At 51.7% G+C, this 24,745-nt stretch overlaps 2 protein-coding genes across 3 annotated transcripts; both read left to right on the top strand.

Annotated features, from left to right (window-relative positions):
- Positions 1–1,159: 1,159 nt before the first annotated feature.
- On the top strand, positions 1,160–4,990 carry CCL22 (C-C motif chemokine ligand 22). The gene is made up of 3 exons (XM_004371670.2): positions 1,160–1,263; positions 2,521–2,644; positions 4,909–4,990. The coding sequence occupies exons 1-3, from the start codon at positions 1,191–1,193 to the stop codon at positions 4,988–4,990; spliced, it is 279 nt and encodes a 92-aa protein (XP_004371727.1). The 5' UTR covers positions 1,160–1,190.
- Positions 4,991–11,512: 6,522 nt separating this feature from the next.
- On the top strand, positions 11,513–24,525 carry CX3CL1 (C-X3-C motif chemokine ligand 1). Of its 2 annotated transcripts, none has more exons than XM_004371553.1 (3): positions 11,513–11,582; positions 21,143–21,263; positions 23,469–24,525. In XM_004371553.1, the coding sequence occupies exons 1-3, from the start codon at positions 11,513–11,515 to the stop codon at positions 24,523–24,525; spliced, it is 1,248 nt and encodes a 415-aa protein (XP_004371610.1). The 2 variants fall into 2 exon arrangements, with proteins under 2 accessions (XP_004371610.1, XP_012409662.1); XM_012554208.1 differs by having other exon boundaries at positions 11,513–11,586; positions 21,126–21,263.
- The last annotated feature ends 220 nt before the right edge of the window (positions 24,526–24,745 follow it).

The raw sequence follows: 24,745 nt of genomic DNA, 5'->3' as shown, positions 1-24,745 counted from the left end.
CCCCATTTTTCCCATTCTAGGTTACCCCAGAGAGTTTTGACATCCTCAGGATGACACAGAGCTGACGTTTCAAATTGCTCTTGACGCATGAGTTGGAGTTTATGTGGTAGAGAAGTGGAAAGGACATTTGTGGCCCGGGACAGACCAGCTGACCTCTTTGAGGAACTGCGAAGAGTGTGGTATGATCTGAGGTGGTGGTACCTGTCTGGAAAGAGGACATTGAAGGCCACAGTCAGGAGCCTGGGCTCTGCCTTCAGGTCAGTGGGAGCCACAGCAGGGTTTGAAGCAGGAGGGAGGCACGTGTACCTTTGAGTCTGGACAGCTCACTCTGGCTGCTGCAGTTGGAAAGGGGGTGGAGGGGGCCAATGTCCGGCCTGAGATGGAGGTGCCATGTGGCTGGGTAGGGCAGTGGGGATGGAGAGGAGAGGCAGAGCCCAGAGATTTAGGAAGTAGAACCAGTGGGACATAGTGAGAGATTGAGAAGGGGTGGATGAAGAGGAGCCTGGTGGCAGCTGGGAAGGAAGAACAGAAGGAAGTCATGAATGTGTGTGGAAGCTCTTTGCAAACTTGAGTGGAACACCAACTGCCCAATTTGAGACGTTGCGAGAAACCCTGGAAGAGGCTGGTGATGGGGCAGAGAGACCAACTCAACGGGTGCATGGACCTGTCCCTTTGAAGAGAGAGATCAATGATAAAGGTCACCAAGGGTACAAACTGGGCCTCAATTCCAGGTGAGGGTTTGGGGCTGTTAGCTCCTGTCCACATTCTCACATGATTTACAATGTCTGAGATAGATAGGTAGGTTGGTGAAACCATCTCCCACATCCCCGAATGGGGAAATTGAGTCCCAGAGACATCCAGTGACATGGCCAATGCTACACTGTGATCAGACCCTGGGGAGCACGGGCCTTCAAGGGGCCCAGCTGGAGGGGGATTTTTCAAGTCCCTGGAGACCCAGAGAGGAGGACAGTGTGGGGGTCCCCTCTGAGTGATTCCCGGCCACAGAGAATTTCCTGCAGTTTGGAGGAAGCAAGAGTTCTCCTTTCACATTTGAATGTCAGAGATTCTGGCCTCACCAGTGACTAAGAGTGAGCATCTGAGACTTGTGGGTGTAGCAAGTGCTTATATAGCCGAACTTTCTGCCCTCCGGTGACTGCAGACACCTGGGCTGGGACACATAGGACAGGAGCATGGCCAGCCTACAGACCCCACTCTTGGCTGCCCTCGTCCTCCTTGCTGTGGCACTTCAAGGCACCGAGGCAGGTGAGGCCGGGGAGAGGGAGGCTCCCTGCAGAGGCCAGGGTCAGACACTGGGCTGTCTTCCTCATGTAGTGAACAGAGCATGGATTGCCAGCAGAAGACCCCAGTCTGCCACTGACTTCTGGTCTCGGGCAGATCATATCACTTCTTGGGGCCTCAGTTTACACATCTGTTAAATGGGTTGTCTTGAGCCTGGGAGTTTCGGATTTATTCCAGCTGAGTTGGGGGGTTGTGGTGGGTATGGCCTGGGGAACCCCTGGCCCAGAGGCTTGAGCATAGGACCGTTGGGGTGTAGAGTAGGAGCCACCAAGAGGGGCCGCTGGAATGGGGAAAGGCAGGAACTAGGGTAGGGAATCCTCCCTTGGAAAGCTGGTCCTGCCCCCCAGCCCATTTTTGCTCCAGTACTTGCCCTCAACACTGGGTTTCTGACTTCTCTGTGCCCCAATGTAAGTTCTCCTACCCTATGTTGGGTAGGGGAAAGAGCACTAGACTGGGAATCAGGCAGACATGAACAATAATTGCTCACACTTATTGGGTTTCCTGAGAGCCTCCCCTCCATTAAAGATCTCATACGGTAAGTACTATCATTACCTCCTTGGTCAGAGGAGGAAATTGAGCTTAGAGATGTTAAATGACTTACCCAGGGTGGCCTGGTGACTCAGAGCAGAGCAGGACTCAAACCCAGGTCTGTGTGACTGCACCCTCCCTGAGCCCTGGTCTTGTGACCCTGGGCAAGTCCTTCCCCTCTCTGGACCTCAGCCTAGCCATTTGCACAGTGAAGGGGGCCAGAGTAGATGTGATCTGAAGCAGGGCTTCTCAAACCTTAGTGTGCTTACAAATCCCCTGGAGATCTTGTTAAAATGTGCACCTGATTCAGCGGGTCTGGGGCTGGAGACAAGCTCCCAGGTGATGCTGATGCTGCTTGTCCATGGGCCTCCCTTTGAACAGCAAGATTCTAAGGCTCCATCCAGCCCAGAGTCTCTGAGTCTCATCTAGAAGCTGAGGGCATCATTGATGTCAGTTGATCTGAGACCCTTCCCCTTGAGCTGACTACCCCAGAGTGTAGACGTTGGGCACTTAGTGGCTTCTCAGAGGGCCTGAGGGTGGAGTCTATGAGGACCCAGAATCTTCCGGACACCAACCTTCCACAGAAAAACTGCATCTCTTCCCTGGAGCCTGGAGGGCCCCAGTGTCAGGGGTTGGGACTGAGGATGACCTCTGTGCCCCAGTTTGTGAATTCTCATCATCCCACCTCCCCAGGCCCCTATGGCGCCAACGTGGAGGACAGCATCTGCTGCCGGGACTATATCCGTCACCCCCTGCCCCTGCGTTTGGTGAAATATTTCTTCTGGACCTCGGACTCCTGCCGGAGGCCTGGCGTGGTGTAAGTAGGAGCCTGGGGAGTCAGAGCCTTGGAAGGCCTAGCAGGTGTGGCCCAGGATGGCCCAGGTACAGGTGGGGGGGGGGGGTAGACCCAGGGATGGGAGGAATGCAGCCTGGAGTCCAGATGCCATCCGGGAGGGCTTGGCTGGATTGGACAGCTCAGCCCTAGCTTGGGTGTACCAAGAACAAAAATAATGTGGTCATTCAACAAATATTATCTAGCACCTGCTATGTGCCAGGCATTGGGCTAGGTTTTGGGGAAGTAAAGCTGAATGAACAGGGTGCCTGAGCCAGTGCAGGTAATGGGCAGTGTGCCTACTGCTTCTTAGTCAGCAAAGATGCTCCCATCAAAAGCACTGGGGTCTTCCCTGGTCCCTGGGAGTTATTGGAGGCAGCCACTTTTGACTAGAAGAATAATATTAAGAGCTAACTCCTATGTACCAGGCACTGTGCTGAGCATTTGACTTGTGTTAACTTGTTTAATCTTCTCAACAACCCTATGAGAAGGTGTGATCACTCCCATTTTATAGATGAAGAAACAAACTCAGAGAGGGGAAGGTTGCCCAGGCTAGACCCAGGACTCCTGGGTCCTTGCTCAGAGCTTTCTCCTGAGGCTCTTGCTCTTCCCGTCCTCTTTGCTCCTTTGCTTCTTTTCCTTGATCTGGGGCCTAAACCTACTCCTGCCCCCAGGTGGGCTCCCACTTTCTGCAGCAGCCCCTCTGGCTACTTCTCCAACCCTTCAGAGCTGGCAAAATTCCACCCTGGGGGTGTTTCAGTTTGAAGACTCATGACCTCGTTTGGGACTCCATCATCTCCTTCTCCTCCCTGCTGACTCCGTCTCTCAGAGAGGGGTCTGCAGGTGAATAACAAAGAAGGCTAAAGCTGGAAGTCCTCTCAGAGTTCATGTCACTTCATCTCAGCCTCAGCTTTTCCCATCTGTATCATGGGAGTAAAACCTTCATTTCTTTTTATTTATCCCAAACATGTAGAGTATGCTTTCTAAGTGCCAGGCACTGTTGTAACTGAGAAAGTTTTAACTCAGTTAATCCTTGAAACAACCCTATGCAGCAGGTACTGTTATGATGCCCTTTACACAGGTGGGGAAACATCAGAGCGAGGTTCTGAGGCCTGGTGAGCTTTAGAGCGCGCAGTAACAGCAACGGGAAGGTGTAAAAGCTCAATGCCTGGCACATCACAGGTGCTCAACATAAGACGGCTCACATGGGATCATTGGATTTTGAGCTGGAAGGGACCTTAGAAAGAATGTGGCTTGACACGTGGGGAAATGGAGGCCCAGAGAGGGGCTGAACCCTGCCCAGTGTCACACGGCGGCTGGGGAAGGCTGCCCATGGGGCTGAGCTCAAACTTGCTGCCATCTTTGTTCTCTCTTTGTTGGTTGTGGGGCAGGGGTCCAGGAGGCCCCAGGCCCTTTGGATAGGCCCTTGCTCTTGAGAGTCAGGAAGGGCGGTGGGGAGGGGGATGCCTCTGCCTCTCAGGCTAGTCCTAAACCCACTTCATCTCATGTACTTTGGACATGTTATCTGGAGAAGGACATCATGCTTAGTAAAGGAGAGGGTCAGTGAAAAAGAGGAAGACCCTCTTGGATTGACACAGTGGCTGCAACAATGGGCTCAAACAACGATTGCGAAGATGGCACAGGACCAGGAAATGTTTCGTTCTATTATACGTAGGGTCACTATGAGTCAAGACTGACTCTATGGCACCTAACAAAAATAGATACATCAACTTGTTATCAAAACCCTATGAGGTTGGATTATGATTATTATCTCCATTTTACAGTTAGGGAACCTGAGACTCAGAAAAGTTAAGTGACTTGCCCCAGATTACACAGCTAGCAAGTGGCGGTGCTAGGATTTGAACCCAGATAGGCTGTCCCCAAAGCCCATGCTCTTAGCCACTACCCAATACTCTCTCTCCAAAGGTAATGTCAGGGAGTATTTTTAGACTGTTGGAAATTCTGCTCTGTGGCCTGACCTGACACTCAAGGAAGAGGCTGAGGGGCAGAGAAGTTCTTGCTGCTCACCGACCCCTCTGCCCATTGAGAAATGTGCTTTGCATACAGCAGTTGCCTCCTGAATTGAGCCATTCTATTTAGCAGATGCCTCTGCATACTGCAGGTGACTCATAAATGCTGGACCCCATGTACACGAGGTGACCCATAAACGCTAAGCTCCCTGGGGTGTGTGGCATCCATGCTGCATGCTAAAGCTGCTGCGCTATCCCCCTCGTGTCTCCTCCTTCCAGCCTGCTAACCGTCAAGGACCGGGAGATCTGTGCTGACCCCAGGCTGCCCTGGGTGAAGAAGATTCTCCAGAAGCTGCGCTAATGAGAAGAACCCTGCCCCCAATGACCACGGCCTTGGCTCTTCTGGGAAGGCTCATGGCGCCCAGCCTCCCCACCATGACAGCTGCTCCGCAACACCCAAGCCTGTGCCAAGGTCTCTGCGTTCCCTGACCTCCATCTTGGTGGCTGCCATCCTCAGGCCCCAGCACTGTCCCTCCCCACATCCCCTCTGACCCTTCCAATCCACCCTCTGCCCCGCAGCAGCCAGAGGGCCCGTAATCCTGACTAGTCACTCCCTTGCTCTAAACCCTTCCCCACTGCCCTAGGCTGAAGTCAGAACTCCAGAGCCTGGCATCCTGGCTCTTTGGGTCTCATCCTTGTCTCCAGCCTTGACCCTCTCCCTTCATGCATATTGGCCTCCCTGTTCTCCAGACCCATGCCATACATTTCCACTTTGGAGCCTTTGCATGGTCTATTCCTGACACCCAGAATGCCCTTCCCATCATCTCCATATGTCCAACCCCACCAGCCCTCCAGGGTATAGCTCAGCCCAAGCAACCAGTAATCAAGTTTCATTTTTTCAACTTCCCCTGGCCCTTTGCCCATCTTAACAGCCCTGATCACCATCTGCCCAGAATCCTCAGGATTTGGGGGCTTGTCCTCCAGCCCCACTGGCTGAACCAAGCTTCACAACTGGGTAACTCTTGTCTCTGTGCCTCCAGCACAGAGCACAGGGCCTGGCTCAAAGGCAGAGCTCAGCAGGTGGCTGTGGAATGGAACAGTAAAAGTAATGTTCTTCCCCCATCCCTTTCCAAAATCCAGACTCGAGGTCACCTAGAGAGGGGCCAGCTGGGTCAATTGTGAAGCCCCAGATTTGCCCAGATTAACCTTTCTTGCCTATTTTACCTTTATAAAGATACCCATCTTAGTTCCCTCAGGCTTTTACCCCTCCCCCAACCCCCAACACCCAAGCCTGCCCTCTTCCAAGTACCCCACACTTCGCTTTCCCCTCCTCTTCCCCAAAGAGCTGGTAATAACTAAATTCATGCTATGATGTGAACGAGTACGCTTGGCTTAGTGTTACAAGCTCTAGTTATATTTGTATATGGAAAGAGAGCAAATGAGTAAATGGGAGAATTTTAGGAACTGTGAAGGAGGGGAACAGAGTGGAGCGTTCCTGGCCCTGGGAGGCAGCCAGCTGTGGTAGCCGGCTCTCTGTGTGAGTGTGTGGGCAGAAATAAGTGAAGGAGCCCTGGAGGGAAGTTGTCCTCAGAGTGGCACAGGCCAAGCTAAGGACTGGGATTTGGGATTTAGCCTCACCTCCCTGGGGGCAGCAAGATCCCTAGATAAAGGAAATAAGCTTTATATGTCCTTGCTCCCTTCCAAGGGCATCTGATGCAGCTCAGCAAGGTGGTTGGAGTTGTGTGACCCTGAGGAGACCATCTAACCTCTCTGAACCTCCCTGACAAATAAGGATGGGAATACTCACCTTCAGGGTGGTTGTGGGGCTCAGATCCAAGGATGGGAAATGACACTTTGCCAGCCAAAAAGCTCAGTATCTTCAAGAGTCTGTGTCCCCCCTGAAGCCCAGGGTGATATGCCTACCATGGGCACTGGAAGTGCTGACCTGCCACGAACAGGACCCTCATGTGTCCTGGGATCCCTCTCCTCCTTAGGGCTCTGTCCTGCCCTTGATCCCAGGCCGTCTAGAAAATAAATTCTCTAAAACAGTGCCTGCTTTTGTTCCTCAGCATTTATTTGTTGTCTTTGTGAGGTAGTGGTGGGCGCCATAGCTCCCTCTCTCCTGGGGGGACCAGCCATTGACATTGAGATGTGAGGTGACTCTCCCAAGGTCATCTTGTGGGGGGGGGCAGGGCTGGACACAAGGACCTGAGGGTAGCTGCCCAGGTGCTAACAGGAAGCTCAGACATTCATCCCAGAGTTCCCATCCACCAGGCCTGGCTCACCCTGGGAGTAGCTGTCAGGGGGATCTGATAAAACTCCCAAGTCTAGAGCTTTAAGCAGATATTTATTCATTCTTGTATTCATTCATTCATTCACTCAATAACCCAACCTCAACCTGCCCTTTATAAGGATGGACACTGGGGAAGGAGAAGAAAGTCAGGAAAGACGACCTCCTGCAACAGACAACTCCAAAATTTCAGTGGCTCAATTCAATAGAAGTTTGTTTCTTTTCACATGAAGTCTAAGCAGGCATTCCTGGTCTATGGGTGACCTTCCATGTGGTCATCCAGGGACTCAGTCTCCGCTGTTATGGCTCTGCCCTTCTCTAGGGTCACAGCTCTGGTGCATTCATCCAGCAGATGGGGAAAGAGAATGGAGGATTGTGGGAGGGTTTTATGTACCGGGCTAGGAAAAGGTGCTCATCACTTCTGCCTGTGTGCCATTGCCAGAACTCAGTCACATGGTCATACCTGACTGCAAGGGATGCTGGGAAATACAGGCAAACGGTATATCCAGGAGGAAGAGGAAGTGGGTTTGGGGAGCACCTAGTTCTAGTGCTGAGCCCCCTAATTCTTCACTTTCCTGGAGCTCCTGGACAAAGTTCACACTCTCAAAACAACGAAACAAGAACCTCTCTGCCTTTGGAGTATTTTCACTAGTTCCTCAGTGCAAACAACCATTCAAAGGACATCTTGGCACAAGTTACTTTTGTTGCCCTTCAGATCTGGCCCTCCTGGTGCAGTTCCCAGGGCAGTAGCTCCAGACACCCAGAGCATTTGTCTAGGGGGCCAACAGAAGCACAAGGAAGGGCAGATGAGGAATAAATCCACCTGTCACTCACTGGCTGGTATCTAGAGCAAGTTGCTTTGCCCTTCTGAGCCTCAGTTTCTCCCTCTGTGAATGGGGGGGCAATACAAGGACATATCACTGCATGTAGCTGTGAGAGTCTGATGAGGTAAGAAGGTATGCTCAGGTGTGTGCACAAAGGAAATGCCAAAGATGTGGACGGCTCTCCTTACACCAAACCCACTGCTGTCAAGTCAATGCTGACTTATAGTGACCCTGTAGGACAGAGCAGAACTGCCCCATAGAGTTTCCAAGGCTATAAATCATTACAGAAGCAAACAACCACATCTTTCTCCCTTGGAGAGGCTGGTGGGTTTGAACTGCCAGCCTTTAGGTTAGCAGCCCAGTGCTTTAATCACTGTGCCACCAGGGCTCCACCAGCCCTCCTTATTGGCCAGAAAAGTTAAGCTGGGCAGAGGTGGGTGGGGCAGGGAGAAGCTAGGCAAGGCTGTCCCCAGGAGGCCTGGTGATGGTAGGCCTAGGGGCAGGGCTCACGGCCACCCCTTACCCCCTCCACCATCCTGGGGCCCCACAGGAGTGCCCCGGGCTCCCCACTCTGCTCACCACAGCTGTTTCGGTTCTGCCTCTGGGGCTGGGGGAATCCCCCAGGTTCCACAAGAACAGCGCAGGCTGTCTACTCTCCAGCCGCCAGGAAGGCTCCCGGCCACATGGGGGCCTGCGAAAGATGTGAGCAGGGATACTCTCTTCCCCGCCACCCCCACCCACCCCACAGCAGCGTCTGCAGTTCACCCACGGGCAGAAATCCTCTTTCCTGCTGCCCAGTGCTGCTCATTTTTCTAATCACGGCACTAGTTATTCCTCAGCTAAGAACCTCGCGGCTCCTCTTGGTCCCTCACCGGCATTCTCAGGCCTCACACCAGCGTCAGAGCTCTCTGCAGTCTGCTGCAACTACAGTCTCTCCGCCCATTCCTTCCTTGGAGCCGAGGGCACCAGACCATTCCCCATTTCCTGTATTTTCCACATTGGTTAGGATTTTCCCTCTGTCTGTAGAAATCCTGCCTAGCCACATATTGCAGAATGCCAAAGCTTCATCCCACAGGTTATCTGCAAATCATGAAGGGAATAACACCTCTACGATAGAAAGGTCTAGCGGTCACCCGCCAATCAGTCCCTTCAATCCAATGAATAGTGGGACTACCTGGCTATGATTCAGTGTGAGCCACACACTATTACTCATGAAGGAGTCTTGCCAGGAATGTTAGCCTGGCTCTAACTGAGCCTTTACATCTATCTTCCAGTTTACAGGAAATCCATGGATTAGAAGAACAGATTAAATGACATCACAAGGAAATAATCAGACAAATTAAAAGCGAGGGCACTCTGTAAGACAATGGCCTTGGCTCTCAAGCAGGTCAATGCCATGAAAAATGTGCAGGGTGACTATTGTAGACTAAAAATGAGTAACAACCAAATGCAATGCATGGACCTAGATTGGATTCCAGTTCAAAATAAAGAGACTGCTTAAAGGCTACAGAAGAAGCCCTGGTGGCCCAACGGTTAAGCCCTCGGCTGCTAACTGAAAGGTTGGTGGTTCAAACCCACCCAGTGGCTCTAAGGGAGAAAGACCTGTAACTTTCCCTAAGGATGACAGCCAAGAAAACCCTATGGGGCAGTTCTTCTCTGTCGCATGGGGTTGGTATGAGTCAGAGTCAACTCAACAGCACCTAACAACAAAGGGCATGGGGTTTCTTTTGGGTGATGGAAATGCCACTGAATTGAACACTTCGAAATGGATTGTTTTATGTTGTGTGAATTTTGCCTCCATAAAATAACAAAGGAGAGACAGAAAGAAAGGAGGGAAGGAAGGCGAGAGGAAGAGAAAGAAAGAGGGAAGGCAAAGAAACTATAAAGTACTTTTTTGGGACAATTAGAGAAATTCAAATATTGACTGTATATTAAATACCTAGTCCTACTCCTCCTCTCTGCCCTGTTCTCTCCCCTCTCCTTCTTTCCCCTTCTCCCCACCTTCTCCTCGCGTCCCCCTCCCCTTCCTCTCTGGCCACGGACAGAGCAGAAAGATTTCTTATCATGCCTTGACGCTCTCTGGGGTTCAATATCCCCAGCTAACAAATAAAGGGTTGGATGTCAAGAACGTGAAGCTTACTAGCTCCATGTTCACATGCGCTGGGACAGAGTCTCTGAGCGTGAGTGGACATAAGTGGATGTTGTATCCTGCCGGGGTGCTCCTCTGCTACAGATGACCCTCCAGAATCCTCCAGCTTCCTAGCTCCCCACCCCAGGCATCCCTGCTGTGCTTGGGTGGAGTTGGCTGGGGGCTGAGGGGTCCTCTGGCCTTGGGAACTGTGGCCCCTCTGTCCAGCCCAGCCTGAGCCAGCTTGCCCAGTAGCCTGGGACAGTGGCTCACAGACAACCTGGCTTCCCTCTGGCTGGTAGCCCAGGACGTGGTGGGCACAGTTAACTCCCGGCCTAGGGCTAGGCCAGGCTCCTGCTGGACTCTTCTAGGGTCTCAGGGATTCTTCCCAGTGCCTGCAGGGAAGGGTGCCATTAAAGCAGATTGTGGCTGCACCCAGTGCCTGGGAGCATTAGTGCCAGCTCTCGGGGAGCCTGCTGGCTGGTCCTCTAGCACAGTGAACCTGGAGTGGCAGAACTGGGAAGCCTTCTCCCAGTGGATTAGCCCAACTCTTCCTTGTACAGTGGAGAAGTGAGGTCCCAAGAGAGGCAGGATTTCTCCAGGACACAGGTTACAGAGTCAGAGAGGAGTTACCTGGGATGGGGCAGGCAGCCTAGCAGGGGCCGGGGCTGGAGCTGGGAGTGGGTGCAAAGGAAGAAAGGGGAGGCGGAGGCAGAAGGTGAAGGCTGTTTTCTGTGTCCTGAGCGGCCCATGCCCTACTCATGCCAAATCCTCTTCTGTGGCAGCGAAGGTAGGTTCTCCAGCCTGATGCTTGGTAGGACCTGGGATAGTTCTGCCCCCTCCCTGGACCTCAATTTCCGCATCTGTCCATATGAAGCAGGGCTGGAGCATTCTTTTTCTAAACACTGTGCTGAGCCCCTACTGTTTGCCTGGCCCCGTACTGCGCTAGGGGGTTGTATCAAACAAGCCTCAGGAGATCACAGGTCAGCATTTCTGTGCTGGTAGCCCAGGGCCTGGGGCTTTAAGGGGTGATGATTGGGACTCCCTCACGGTGTAGATGGAGATAGTTCTCAGACCAAAGGAGAGCTTGTCAGACTTGGATGGGTGGGTGGGACCCCGAGTCCCCTGGGCTAGCTGGCAGCCAGCGCTCTTTATCCCTCTGTCCCTCTGTCCTTTTGTTTATTGCTCAGCTAGGAGCTAAGGCCCCAAGCCAGATCTTGGGGAGTGTACCAGCTCCTGGGAGGGAGGTGGCCAGGGCAGACAGGAGAAGAGGTCGCCCTTTGAACCCTAGCAGACCTGATCCAGCCTCCCAGGCAGGTCCAGTCTTGTGAAGAGGGAAGACGGCAAGTCTTTGAGCAGCCAGTCCTGGACCTCGGCTGCAGCCCGCGTCTCAGCGCAGCTCAGCGGAGCCGCTTGATTCCTTGGCAACGTCCCGAGAAATCCAGAGAAATCCAGCCACCGCGCAAATCCTCCCTTCCTCTCCCCTCCCACTGAGCGCGGGGGCTGGGGGCGGAGGCAGTGAGCCCCATTATAAAACGCGACAGAGCTCAGGCTCAGGCAGTGAGGCAACGGTGCCGAGCTTGGACACGTGGCCCTGGTCGCCAGCCCTGGCCCCCGCCTGGACCCCCACCATCCTCCACCATGATTCCCCTGCCGCGCTCATGGCTGCTGCACCTGGCTGCCCTCTGCCATCTGACCGTCCTCCTGGCTGGTGAGTGGGGCCTGGACTCGGGCATGAGCAGGCCTCAGCCCCGGCATCAGGGCCCCCAGACCCTCCCTGGTAAGGCAGAAAGGCCTGTGGCCTGAAAGCAGCCCCTTCTGAGGGATATGCTGGGAGGGTGGTGGGCCCTCTCCCCTGGCCGCTGGATGCAGAGCTGGCTGTCTCTCCTGCTGGAAAGATCTCTGTCTCTAGTGGCTGCCCCTGCCTGAGCCAGGGAGCAAGGTGGCTTCCACATGGCAGCAAGGAGAGCTGGTGTGGGAGGCACAGGGTGCCCAGGTGTGGGTGCCCCAGTGGGGTGGGTATTAGGGGAAACCTGAGGAGGCTTCTGGTGGGCGAGTGAGTGGGAGGCCCCGGCAGTCAGTGGGCTGGACTTCCCACCCCAGGATTAATGTGTAATCCGTAGCCTGGACTCCTGAGTCCCAGCCTGGCCCTGGGCCAGGCCACAGCTGGGACTTCCTTCTGCCTCGATTTCAAGGCCTCCCAGAAGTAGGGGTCTCAGGACAAATGAAGGTCAAGGTCACTGCAGCCCATGCATTGGGCTCGCTGCTCCCTCTGCCTGTGTCTCCCCCACCACACTATTGTCTCCAAGCACAGCTTAGCAAATGCCTCTACTTCAGTCACTGGCTTTCTTGAGTCCAGGACCAGGAAGGGCAAGGAGTATCCATCCCAACTGACATCAGTAAGATGGAGGCTCAAAGAGTTGGGTATCTGGCCTGAGGATGCACAGCCAGCAAGAAGGGCAGGAGAGGGTGAGGCTCATTGGACAGGATACAGGAAAGAGGGTCCAGGGTCCAGCTCGTGTGGGCCCCAGCCAGAATGCTCACACATCCTGCTCTGTGCCTGTGTCTCGGGGGACTATACTGCCTCCAGGGGACCATTAAATTCAGCCCCATCCTCAAGGAGTGCCCCAGCCATGTGACAGGTGGAAGCTCGGAGAGGGTGGGAGCTTGCCTTATGGCATACAGCGAGTCTGTGGCAGAATGAAAACTAGTTCCCAGCTTCCAGGACATCTCCACGGAGCCAATTTTCTCTCAGTTCCGTCTGGGAAAAACCCATCAGTGGGGCAGGGGAATAGGAGGGTGAGTAAGTGGGTTGGGACGGGAGGTGGAGGTGAAGGTGAAAAGCTGCTGGCTCTCTGCTGCCTGTGCTTGGGCCTGGAGGCCTGGGGAGTTTGGGGACAGTGAGCCCTGGAAGATGGGAGTCAGGCAGAGGTTTCTTTGCCGTAGGCTTGCTCTGTGACCCTGGGCAAGTTCTTCATTCTTTGGTGCCAGCTGCTGTACCTTTAAATATAGCTGTTAGCTCGCAGGAGTGTGATGAGATGCCTGTGAGGGCATTTTGGAAGAGAGAGGGGGAGGAGGATTCCTTTTACTAAGCCAGTGGGGCGAAAAGGGACCCCTATGCTGGAGGGGAGGGGGCTCGGGGTCGGATGCTCTGTTTGGCATCCCGAGGCTTCAAGACCCTCAGGGCTCTGCCCGAATCTTGGTCGCCGTGCTGGGAGATACTTGGCATGATTTCAACCTCCCTGAGCCTCAGTTTCTCCTTCTGTAAAACCAGCCATTCGTCCAGGCTCGCCTTGGAAGTTCTCACCAGCGCTGACATTCTAGGCTCTGAGAGGCCTCCCGGGAGCCAGGGAAAATCTAAGGGGTGGTCCAGAAGACAGAGAGGCCCCCAAGGGAGGCTGGGGGCTTCCTGGCTGCTCATCCGGCTGGTGCAGGGAAGCTGCATCACTTCCCAAATGTGGCTTTGCGGGGCTGTGTCAAGCAGGAGGATCCTCCACTTTATGTAACGAACCTGCAGCTGCAAGTCAGAGCAGAGATTTGTCCTCTCGAGCACTGACGCATTCACGCCCACTCCCGCCCCAGCAAGAAAGACAAAAAACCTGTTTTAAGCTGCTTTAGTTGGCTCCCCTGAATAGCGGTGAGGGTGGATGAGGAAGGCAGGGGAGGGTAAATTCAGATTTAGATCTAGGCTCTGTCAGATCGAAATAAAAATGCCTAGCTTTGTTTCTCTGTTGGTGAAGGTTTTCTATGTCACAAAGTGCTTCCTCATGCATTTTCTTCATTCATTCTTTCAAAAAATATTTAGTGGACACCTACTATGTGCCAGGCACAGTTTTAAGTACTGAGGCCACATCAGTGAATAGCATGACCAAACATCCCAGCCTCAGGGTGCTGAAATTCTGCTAGACAGACAACACAGAAAATAAATCAGTAAATGATTTGGTCTGTTAGAGAGAAATAAATGCTATGAGAGAAAGAGAGAGGGAGAGAGAGAGAGGTGGGAAGAAGGGGTGTTGAAATTTTTCATAGGGGGTCAGGAAGCCTACTGAGAAGGGGCTATTTAAGAATCTTAGGGGAGGTGAAGGAGTGAGGTGAGCCATGTGGATATTTTAGGACAGTAGTCCTCAACGGGAGATTTTGCCCCCTGTCTTAGTTATCTAGTGCTGCTATAACAGAAATACCACAAGTGGGTGGCTTTAACAAACAGAAATTTATTTTCTCACAGTTAGGAGGCTAGAAGTCTGAATTCAGAGTGTTGGCTCTAGGGGAAGGCTTTCTCTCTTTCGTCTCTGGAGGAAGGTCCTTGTCTCTTTGAGTTTCTGCTCTTGGGCAATCTTCAGCTGGCTTCTCTCTTCTTCCACCTCTGCTCTGCTCACTTGTTTAATCTTTTTTATATCTCAAAAGAGATTGACTCGAGATACACCCTACAGGAAGGACAGCACACACTACAGGGGAAGTCAGCACAACTGGACTAAAGCCAAAGCTAAGAAGTTTCCTGAATACAACTAAACACTTCGAGGGATATGGTAACAGGGGTAGGGGGCTGGGGACCATGGTTTCAGGGGACATCTAGGTCAATTGGCATAACAGAGTTTATTAAGAGAATGTTCTGCATCCTACTTTGGTGAGTGGCATCTGGGGTCTTAAAAGCTAGCAAGGGGCCATCTAAGATACATCAATTGGTCCCAACCTACCTGGAGTAAAGGAGAATGAAGAACACCCAAGACACAAGGAAAGTATTAGCCCAAGAGATAGAAAGGGCCACATAAACCAGAGACTCCGTCAGCCTGAGACCAGAAGAACTAGATGGTGCCTGGCTACCAACAATGACTGCTCTGACGGGGAACACAACAGAGAGTCCCTGATGGAGCGGGAGAAAAGTGGGGTGCAGAACTCAAAGTCACGTAAAAAGACCAGACTTAATGGTCTGACTGAGATTGGAGGAACCTCAGGAAGCATGGCCCCCGGACTCTCTGTTAACCAAGAACTAAAACTATTCCCGAGGCCAACTCTTCAGACAAAGATTAGACTGGACTATGGAACATAAAATGATACTCATGAAGAGCGTGCTTCTTAGCTCCAGTAGATACAGGAGATTAAATGGGCGGCAGCTTCTGTCCGGAGGTGAGATGAGAAGGCAGAGAAGGTCAGGAGCTGGTTGAATGGAAACAGGAACTCAGGGGTGGAAAGGAAGAGCATAAGGAGAGCAACTAGGGTTACATAACAATGTATGTATAAATTTTTGTATGAGAGACTAACTTGAATTGTAAACTTTCACTTAAAGTACAACAATAAAATTTAAAAAAACAAAAAAAAGAAGAAAAATATTCCAACAGCGAAGATTCCTTGGAAAAAGTTTACAACATTAATAAATAGGTCTAAAATTTCAAAAAAAGGTACACCCTACCCTAATCCTGCCTCATTAACATAACAAAGACAACCCATTCCCAAATAAGATTATAACCACAGGCATAGTGGTAAGAATTTAAAATACGTATTTTTTGGGGACACAATTCAACCCATAACATCCCCCAAGGGACATTCGGCAATGTCTAAAGACATTATGGGTTGTTACAAATCTCACATCATTTTTGGTTGGAGGGATCAGTGCTACTGGCATCTAGCGGGTAGAGGCCAGGGATGCTGTTAAACACCCTACAATGCACAGGACAGCCCCCACAACAAAGAATTTTGTGGTCCAAAAATGTCAAAAAATTACTTGATCTAAATTGAGAAACTATGCTGTAAAGGAAGACATATGAAAAAAATTTTTAAATATTTTATTGTGTTTTAGGTGAAAGTTTTACTTTGCAAATTAGGTACCCATTTAACAATTTTTATACAACTTGTTCCATGACATTGGTTACATTTTTCATAATGTATCAACATTCTCATTATTTCCATTCTCTTTGTTTTGTTTCCATTAACCTAGCTTCCCTGCCGCTCCTTAGCTTCTCATCTTTGTTTTAGGGTAAATGTTGACCGTTTGGTCCCATATAGTTGATTATTTAAGACAGCATAGTATTCATGGGCGACATTGTTTATTTTATAAGCCAATCTATTATTTGGATGAAAGGCGATCATTGGGAGTAGCCTCACTTAGGAGTTCAAAGGGTATTTTAGGGTGATAGGCTTGGGGGGTCCTCTAGTCTCTATTGGTCCAGCAAGTCTGACCATTTTGGGAATCTGAGTTTTGTTCTACATTTTTCTCCTTTTCTGTCCTGGACCTTCTATCGTGTCCCTGGTCAGAACAGTCGGTAGTGGTAGCTAAGCACCATCTAGCTCTTCTGGTCTCAGGCTAGATGAGGCTGTGGTTCATGCAGGCTATTAGTCTTGTGGACAAGTTTCTTCTTTGAGTCTTTGGTTTCCTTCATTCTCTTTTGTTCCAGATGAGTAGAGACCAATAGTTGTATCTTAGATGGCCACTTGCATGCTTTTAAGACCCCAGATGCTACTCACCAAACTAGGATGTAGAATATTGTCTTTATGAACTATGTTATGCCAACTGATGGAGTTGTCCCACAAGACTATGGTCCCAAGCCTTCAAACCCAGTAAATGAATCCCACGAGGCGTTTGGTTATGTCTAGGACAGACATTTTAATTTTTTTATTCTTACAACCACCCTGTGAAGCAGGTATTATCATTTCCATTTTACAGGTATGGGAATTAGGCTCAGAAAGTCTAAGTGACTGGCCCAGGCATACACAGCTGAGCAATGGCTCAAGCCTTCTCTCTACCACCCCACCCAGAACATTCCTGCCTGTTAGCCTCTTAGCAGTCCTTGAAGGCCAGTCTAAAGGATACCTCCTCCAAGAAGTCTCCCCGATCACTTGCAATAAGAAGTGGTTTCTCCCTCATGTAAACCCCTACACATTAGGGGTATGTTATGGAACATGGTGTTTCTACCTGGTGTTTAAGGTGACCTGGAACAGAGGACCATTTAGGGGCTAGGGTAGAAAACTAGCTCTGACACTACACAGCTGCGTGGTCTTGGGCAAGTCATTTAACCTCTTTGAGCCTCAGCTTCTGCATATGTAAAATGGGGATAATGACACCCCTTTGCAGGGAAGTTGGGAATTAAGGAGAGCAAATGTGTATTTGTGCTGAGCGCAGGGTCTGGCACACAGTAGGTGCTCAGCATAGAAAAATGTGAGCATGTCTTAGCTGCCCATCAGACTGGGAGGCCTCTATGGGTGGAGATAGGCCTTGTTCACCCCAGCTGGCTTCACAGCACCCAGCACAGGGCCTGGCACTAGGGAGAGATCAGCATTTATTGGTTAACTGAATAAACATGGTGATCTGATATCATTTATTTCCATTGAGGGGCTCTCTCCCAACTCATCACCAGCACCTGTGGGAAAATAAGCTCAGGGCTAAGGACAAGGGGGCCTGGGTCTTTGTATTTTCTTAAAAGTAATTCAAACAAGTGTTTACTGAATCAGAAAATGGATGGATGGGTGGATGGAGGGTTGGATGGATGGATGAATGGATGAATGAGTGGTATATATTGAGGTATGGATGGCTGGGTAGATGAAAGCAGGATGGAGGCTGGAGGATGGGTAGGGATGGACAGGTGGTAGATGGGTGAGTGGGGGATAGGTGGGCAGATGGACGGGGGTTAAATAAGGAGTGGTGGGTGGGAGATGAGTAGAAAGTGACAAGTAGGGGTAGATAAATGGGTGGATGGATGAAGGAGGGATAAGTTGATTGAAAATTAATTCATTCAAACAATATTTATCGAGTGAATACTTGTGCTTGATACTGGGGAACACTGTGACACCATGAAAGACGAGGTCTCCACCCACCTGACCCTCATGTTTGAGGGGTTCAGACATGATGGATAATAGAAAAACAAAAGAAAACTTCAGCTCCGTGAAGGGAAGGCCTCCTTTAGGTAAATTACACAACCTACCCAGGCCGAACGAAGAATAAAGCCCGGCCAAGGACATGGAGGCACCATGAGAAAGGGTGGGGACTTTGGGGACAGGGTAACTTTGTGGCTTTTTAAAGCCCTAGAGGTAGGCAGTGGCCTTCCCCATCCTAGAGAGCCCCACGGATGGGCCTCCCTGCCTGCCGGCTGGCAGCCTCCTTTACCTCCTCCTAGCTCCAGGTTTTCCAGGGTGCTGTTTTTCTGGGGCTTCCCCAGAAAGACACCTGCCAGACCAGCCTAGGGGGCTGCCACCCGGCTCGACTCAGCGGGGCCCAGGAGGCTGCAGTTGAGTCATTCCAAGGCCCTGCGTGGGGAGAAGGAGGGCGACAAGGCTGCAGGCCAACTTTCACATCCTGTTTCCTCAGACTGTTTCCTCAAAGGGCAGCCTGCAACTTGGGGACCAGCCGCTAGGAGCCCTCCCTGACCACCCAGGAGTTACTGGTGCCACCCCTTGACCACCCACTACCTCTACCTCCAGCCCAGCCCCACAGACCCTGAACCACACTTCCCATAAGGCAGTGGGCCCAGGCTGAGGGGGGTGATGGCGAGAGGAGGCAGCGGGTTTTAGAAGGTGTCGGGGGGCACCTGTGTGTGCCTGTATTTGGGAAGTTGGAGTGTGTTTGCAAGTCTGTGCATGTCTAAGCATTTGTGCATGAGCAATGTGTATTTCATCACGCGTCTGTCAGTTTGTTGTATTGTGGTGACTTGCGTGTTGCTGTGATGCTAGAAGCTATGCCACTGGTATTTCAAACACCAGCAGGGTTATCCATGATGGACAGGTTTCGGCTGAGCTTCCAGACTCAGACAGACTAGGAAGAAGGACCGCGTAGGTCTACTTCTAAAAAAATTGGCCAGAGAAAGCCTTATGAATAACAGCAGAACATTATCTGACCAGGCAGTGTTTCATTCTGTAGTACACAGAGTCGTTATGAGTCTGAGTCGACTTGATGGCACCTAACAACAACAACCATGTGTGTTTTGATGAAACCCAGGGGTCAGCTGGGGGCCCCCCGGCCCTGAAGAACTAGATAAAGTCAGCTTGGTCCCCTGACTCTACTGCCCTGTAAGTCCTGGCCACTGGGTCTTTGCAAAACTCTTGAGGATCTTGCTTCTGCTGAACATAACCTTGACTCAGTTCTGAAACTCAGGCTCTTCCTCATTTTCTATACCCCCCTGTGATGGTTAAGATTGTGTGTCAGCTTGGCTGGGCCATGATTCTGAGTGTTTTAATGTAATCACTCCTATGATTGAATATACTGTGAGTAGCCAATCAGATAAAAGGGAGTCTCCTTGGGGGTGTCACCTGCATCTGTATATAAGCAGATGTTCCGGCTTTTTGCTCTCTCTGTATCCTGCGGCTGCTTCCTGTCATCTCATCTCCCATTCTTGGGACTTGAGCTGTCAGCTTATCTGCCGAACCTGGGATTCGTTGATCTGCACAGCCTGTGAGTGGGAGCCCTGTTCTCCGACCTGCCGATCTTGGGCTTGCCAGTTTCTGCAGCTGTGTGACTTGGGAGAGGTCTCTACCCTCATCCAGGGACTTGGGACATTCTAGCCTCTACAATCGTGTGAGCTGTTTCCTTTATATAATCTCTCTCTATATATATATTTATACACTTTACTGGTTTTGCTTCTCTAGAGAACCCAGCCTAAGACACCCCTCAAGGAGGGGTATAGAACTTACACCAAAGAGAGTGGATTTTGCTGGAGATTTTAGGGGAGAGGGGAGGCACAAATGCAATGCAAACAATTTCAAATGTTTATATAAAACATTGTATCAAATATTTGGATTCTTCACTGTCCTTTTAGTCACCCTCATCCCATTCCAGAGTTTCTTTCTGGCTCCATGTGGTACCTAGCCATCTGCATGTCCCTGCCCACACCACCCTACCCCCACCCTATGCGCACACCCCCATCTCCATCCCTCCTCCTCACTCCTGCTCCTCTCAGCTTGCCCAGGGACTCCAAATTCCTCTCCCCTCTTATGCTGGATGTCTTAGGCTGTGTTCTTTAGAGAAGCAAAACTAGCAAAGTGTATAAATATATACAGAGAGAGATTTATATCAAGGAAATGGCTCATGCAGTTGTAGAATCTGGAATGTCCCAAGTCTGTGGGTCAGGATAGCCGCAGGGGCTGGCAAACCCAAGATCTGCAGGTCAGAGAGCAGGGCTCTTGCTCACAGGCTGCAAAGATCAATGAATCCCAAGATTGACAGGCAAGACCGCAGGTAAGCTGTTATCTCAAGTCCCAAGAACTGGAGGTCAGACAAACAGGAGCCAGCTGCAGAATCCAGAGTGAGCAACAGCCCACGAACCCTGCCAGAATGTCCACGTATATTCAATGCAGGCCACACACCCAAGGAAACTCCCTTTCAACTGATTGACTACTCACCGCAGATCCCATCATGAGGGTGATCACATTATCTCAGATCTCATCATGGAAGTGATCACAACATCATACGATTGCCAAACCACGGAGAGTCATGGCCCAGCCAAGTCGACACACAACCTTAACCGTCACACTGGACACTTCAGTCCCTGGCTCAAGGGCAGAACAAAGGATCGTCTATTCCACAGACCTCACCTTCCTTAGAAGGCAATTGTACTTACACAATTAAAATTTTTATTATCTGCTACATGTTGCTGCTGTATGTATGTCCTTGTGTGTTTTTGTGTGGGGGGTATATGTATATGCCATTGTGTTTGCTGGCGTGTGTGTGTGCATGCACACAGGTCATGAGGTAAGCACACGGGATGTGGGTGGGCAGAGACCTGGGTGTGTCTTGAGGTCTAGAAGAATCCACAAATATGAAGCAGCCTGAGGGGGAGTCAAGGGGAGTGTATGAGTATGAGGGGGGTGACGATAGTTGAGAGGTGAGATGGTAGGGAAAAAGCAGGGCTAGGAGGATGGGCAGGCCACGGGGTAGGCAAGGGACTGAAGCCAGGCCTGGAGACAGCCTGTTCATCCTTTACTGGCTGTGTGACCTCAGAGGAATCCCTGTCACTCTCGCTCACATCTTCCCTCTGTACCACGGACCAACTTCATTTTTAAAATTAAACTTACTATGTGCCAGCGATAAGAACTTTATAAGTAAAAATTCATTTTCATGAATCCTCACAACAACCCTATGAGGTAGATACAATTGTTGCCCTATTTTACAGGCAGGGAAACTGAGGCACGAGAGGTTTAGTGATGGTGGGGCCTGAGATCAGGGCCTGGAAGGCCAGGTGTGCAGGGCATCGGTTCTGGCTTGGGGTGTGGCTGGGACAAGTGAGCATGGGGCCAGGAAGCTGGATGTCCACAGACAGTCCTGCTGACTCAGGGCTTCTGTGGACTCAGGACAACACCACGGGGTGAAGAAATGCAAAATCACGTGTGACAAGATGACCTCGAAGATCCCCGAGAAACTCCTAATCCGCTATGAACAGAACCTCGAGTCCTGTGGCAAGCCTGCCATCATGTAGGTACTGCTCTCACGGGGTCCCAGGTCACCACTAAGCTATATCCACACCCGTGTGCCCCAACCCAAGCTCCTAGCCAAGAGTCTTGGCAAATGCCCTTCTTGCTCCCAGCCCAAGGGTCGCCTCATTGACCTTAATATCTTTGCCACATGGCAAAGGTGGGGAGTGTTTTCCTGAATGACCAAATGTGGCTGGGGAGAGGCGGGGTGCGGGACTTCTGCCCTGGCTTGTGGCCTGGAGCAGCCATCGAGGGGGACATTCCTCCTGGGCTGAAGTGTTTTATGTAGCACTCGGGCCCACTGGATTTAGTGGGGAGGCAAACCATGGTGGTCTCAAAGTGCCAGTCCCAGACTCTGAACAAGCCGGTGCAAATCCTTGCCTCACCACTTACCAGCTGGGTGATCCTGGCCACATTGTTTACCTTCTGAGCCTTAGTTTCTTTATCTGTAAAACGGGTAGTTGGGAGGATGGAAGGCGATAATGTAACTAAAGTGCTTGGCAAGGTGCCTGGAAGCTGCTGCTAATAGGAAAGGCAGAGATCACTGTCTCCCTTTGATAGATGAGGAAACTAAGGCCTGGAGAAGTTAAGGGACCCCTATGAGACTTCACAGGCGCCCTGGTGGTGCAGTGGTTAAGCACTCAGCTGCTAATGGGGAGGTCGGTTGTTTGAACCCACCAGCCACTCCTCGGGAGAAAGATGTGGCAGTCTGGAAACCCTACAGGGCAGTTCTACTCTGTCCTATGGGGTCACCATGAGTCACTCTATGGCAGTGAATTTTGTTTTTTGTTTTTTTTAATGAGACTTCAGGGAGGGGTCAAGCTGAGCCCCAAACTCACTGAGCTCAAGTGTCCTCCCCTCTGGCTGCTGGGAACCTCCTGCCCTCTTGGTGGCCCGCTCCCCCAGGGGCTTCTCTTGGGTACTGTCCCATCGCCCAGCCTGAGGCCTTGCCCCGGGAGTGACTTTTGGTGCAGGATCCTGGTAGCAGGAAATGGCCAGGGGCCTTTTGTAGTCTACCTGAGCTGAAGGAAGCCCAGCACTTCCTCTCTTTGATGGTCCGTTTGGAAGGCAGAGTGTGGTGTGTGCTCCTGCCTGACCTTTCTGTTCAACCATCGAGGCTCATTTCCCCCAGGTTCCCCAAATATTTGCTTCTTCTTTCTAGGTGAAATGGAGGGGGAAGCCCCAGAGGACGGCAGTACCGTGCCTGTGGGGGCCCGCAGGCTCACACTTGCTGGGCTTCTCTGGCTTCCCAGCATGCTGGAGCCAGGCACATTTACTCTACTTCTCTCTGAGCCTCAACTTCCTCATCTGTAAAAAGGGAATGAACATGGTAACCACCATGCAGAATGGGTGTGAGGTTTAAACATAGGGAAAATTCCTGGCAGCTGCGGCATGGAGCAAGGGCCCTGGTCAGCTGTGAGCCTTGGCCTTGGCAGGGAACCAGCCACTCTCTCACAGCTTCAGAGGCAGCTCAAGGTTTCGATGGAACATGGGGTCCCAACAGAGCCACCATATATATGGCTGTAGCTCACTAGGTGCTCTTGCATCCCAAGGGCATACACAGGAGACGAGGGGTAGGGCAGAGGGCAGCCTGGAGTTATAAAACCAAGGGAGAAGAAGAAGAGGACTTTGTGACACAGGTCCTTTTTGGAGTTGGAGGCCTCACCACCGAGCTCACCAGTCCCACACCTGGGAGGACAACACCTATGAAATTCCCCCCTCCCCCAATCAGGAGACTTACAGCCCAGAGCCCTGCCTTCATGGTAATGATTTCATTATCAACGTGGTTATTATTCTCAACTGCTACACCGAGCCAGCTGCTCCACATAATTTACATTTTTACAAGAACACAAGAGGGTGATCAACTCACCTTAGCTTGCCTGACACTCCTGGTTTTAAACCTGGAAGTCCCATGTTCTGAAAACCCCTTCAGTCCCAGTTTGTGCAGGACAGCTGGCCGCCCTACCAAAAAACTCAAACCCATTGCTGTTGAGTCAATTCCAACTCATGGCAACCCTATAGAAGGTAGGTATTCTTATGTCTTGTATTTCTCAAGTGAGGAAATGGAGGCTCAGGAGGTGAAGTGAGTTGCCCTAGGCCTCACAGCTAATAAGCGGTGGAGGCAGGATTTTGAGCCAGGTCTGTTCACCCTGGCCTGGGTTCTGGTGTCTGGGCATCACTGGGTCTCTCTCTTCCTCCCTTGTAGTTTGGTGACGAAGAAGGCTAGATTATTCTGTGCTGACCCAGCAGAGACGTGGGTCCAGAATGTCATGAAACATCTGGACAAACAGTTGGCTCCTGTGACCCAAAATGGAGGCACGTTTGAGAAGCAAATTGGCGTGAGTAAGCCCAGGACAACCACGGCCACATGGGAAACGTACCAGTATGCTGTGTCAGAGCCTGAAGCCACAGGGGAGAGCAGTAGTCTGGAGGTGACTCCTTCCCAGGATGCACAGATGGCCTTGGGGACGTCCCCAGAGCTGCCAACTGGAGTGGCTGCTTCCTCGGGGACCAAGTCCCCCTCAGCCTCAAAGGCTGAGGATGAAGGTCCTCCACCTGGGTTCAGGGGAACTGAGCATTTCAGTGTGGCTGCTGTCTCCACCACGATCTCCACCGTAATAGCTTGGCAGAGTTCTGCTGCCTACCAACCTGGGTCAGACCTCTGGGTGGAGGGAAAGACCTCTGAAGCCCCCTCCACAGAGGCCGCCCCCACTGAGCCCCTCTCCACCCAGGGCCCCTCCACTGAGACACCCACCATTTCACACCCAGCCCCAACATTTCACAATGTTGGACCTGAAAGCCAGCCAGTAGGGGTCAACGAACAGAGCTCCATGCCAGAGAACTCTCCAGAGTCTGAGAAGATGGACCCCACTGCAACTTACACAGACGCTTTCCTGGAAGGGGGGCCTAGAAGCATGGCCCACGCTTCTGTGGTCCCTGTCTTCTTTGTAGGAGACCCCAGCAGGGAGCCAGGGGCTGAAGGCAGCTGGGCTTCCAAGGCTGAGGAGCCCATTCATGCCACCATGGACCCCCAGAGTCTGGGCGTCCTCATCACTTCTGTCCCCGACTCCCAGGCAGCCACCCGGAGGCAGGCAGTGGGGCTGCTAGCCTTCCTTGGCCTCCTTTTCTGCCTGGGGGTGGCCATGTTTGCGTACCAGAGCCTCCAGGGCTGCTCCCGCAAGATGGCGGGGGAGATGGTGGAAGGGCTTCGCTATGTCCCCCGGAGCTGTGGCAGTAACTCATATGTCCTGGTGCCAGTGTGAGCTGTCCACCTGCCTGCATCCAGTTGTTTGACTCAGACAGTTGCCTGGAGTCCCCCATCCTCATACCCACTCTCATCCAAAGGCCTGGCCGGAGCTGGGATGATCAGAGCAGGGAGGCAGGATCCTCCAGGTGAGACGGCTCCCAGCTCCCGAGCACAACCAGGAGGTCCCTTGACCATTCTTGATTTACTGGGGACATGGGGGTGACCTCCACAACTCG

Source organism: Trichechus manatus, unplaced genomic scaffold, assembly GCF_000243295.1.
Source record: "Trichechus manatus latirostris isolate Lorelei unplaced genomic scaffold, TriManLat1.0 scaffold00014, whole genome shotgun sequence".
In the NCBI taxonomy this organism is placed as follows: Eukaryota; Metazoa; Chordata; class Mammalia; order Sirenia; family Trichechidae; genus Trichechus; species Trichechus manatus.
This window is presented reverse-complemented; position numbering and strand designations above follow the sequence as displayed.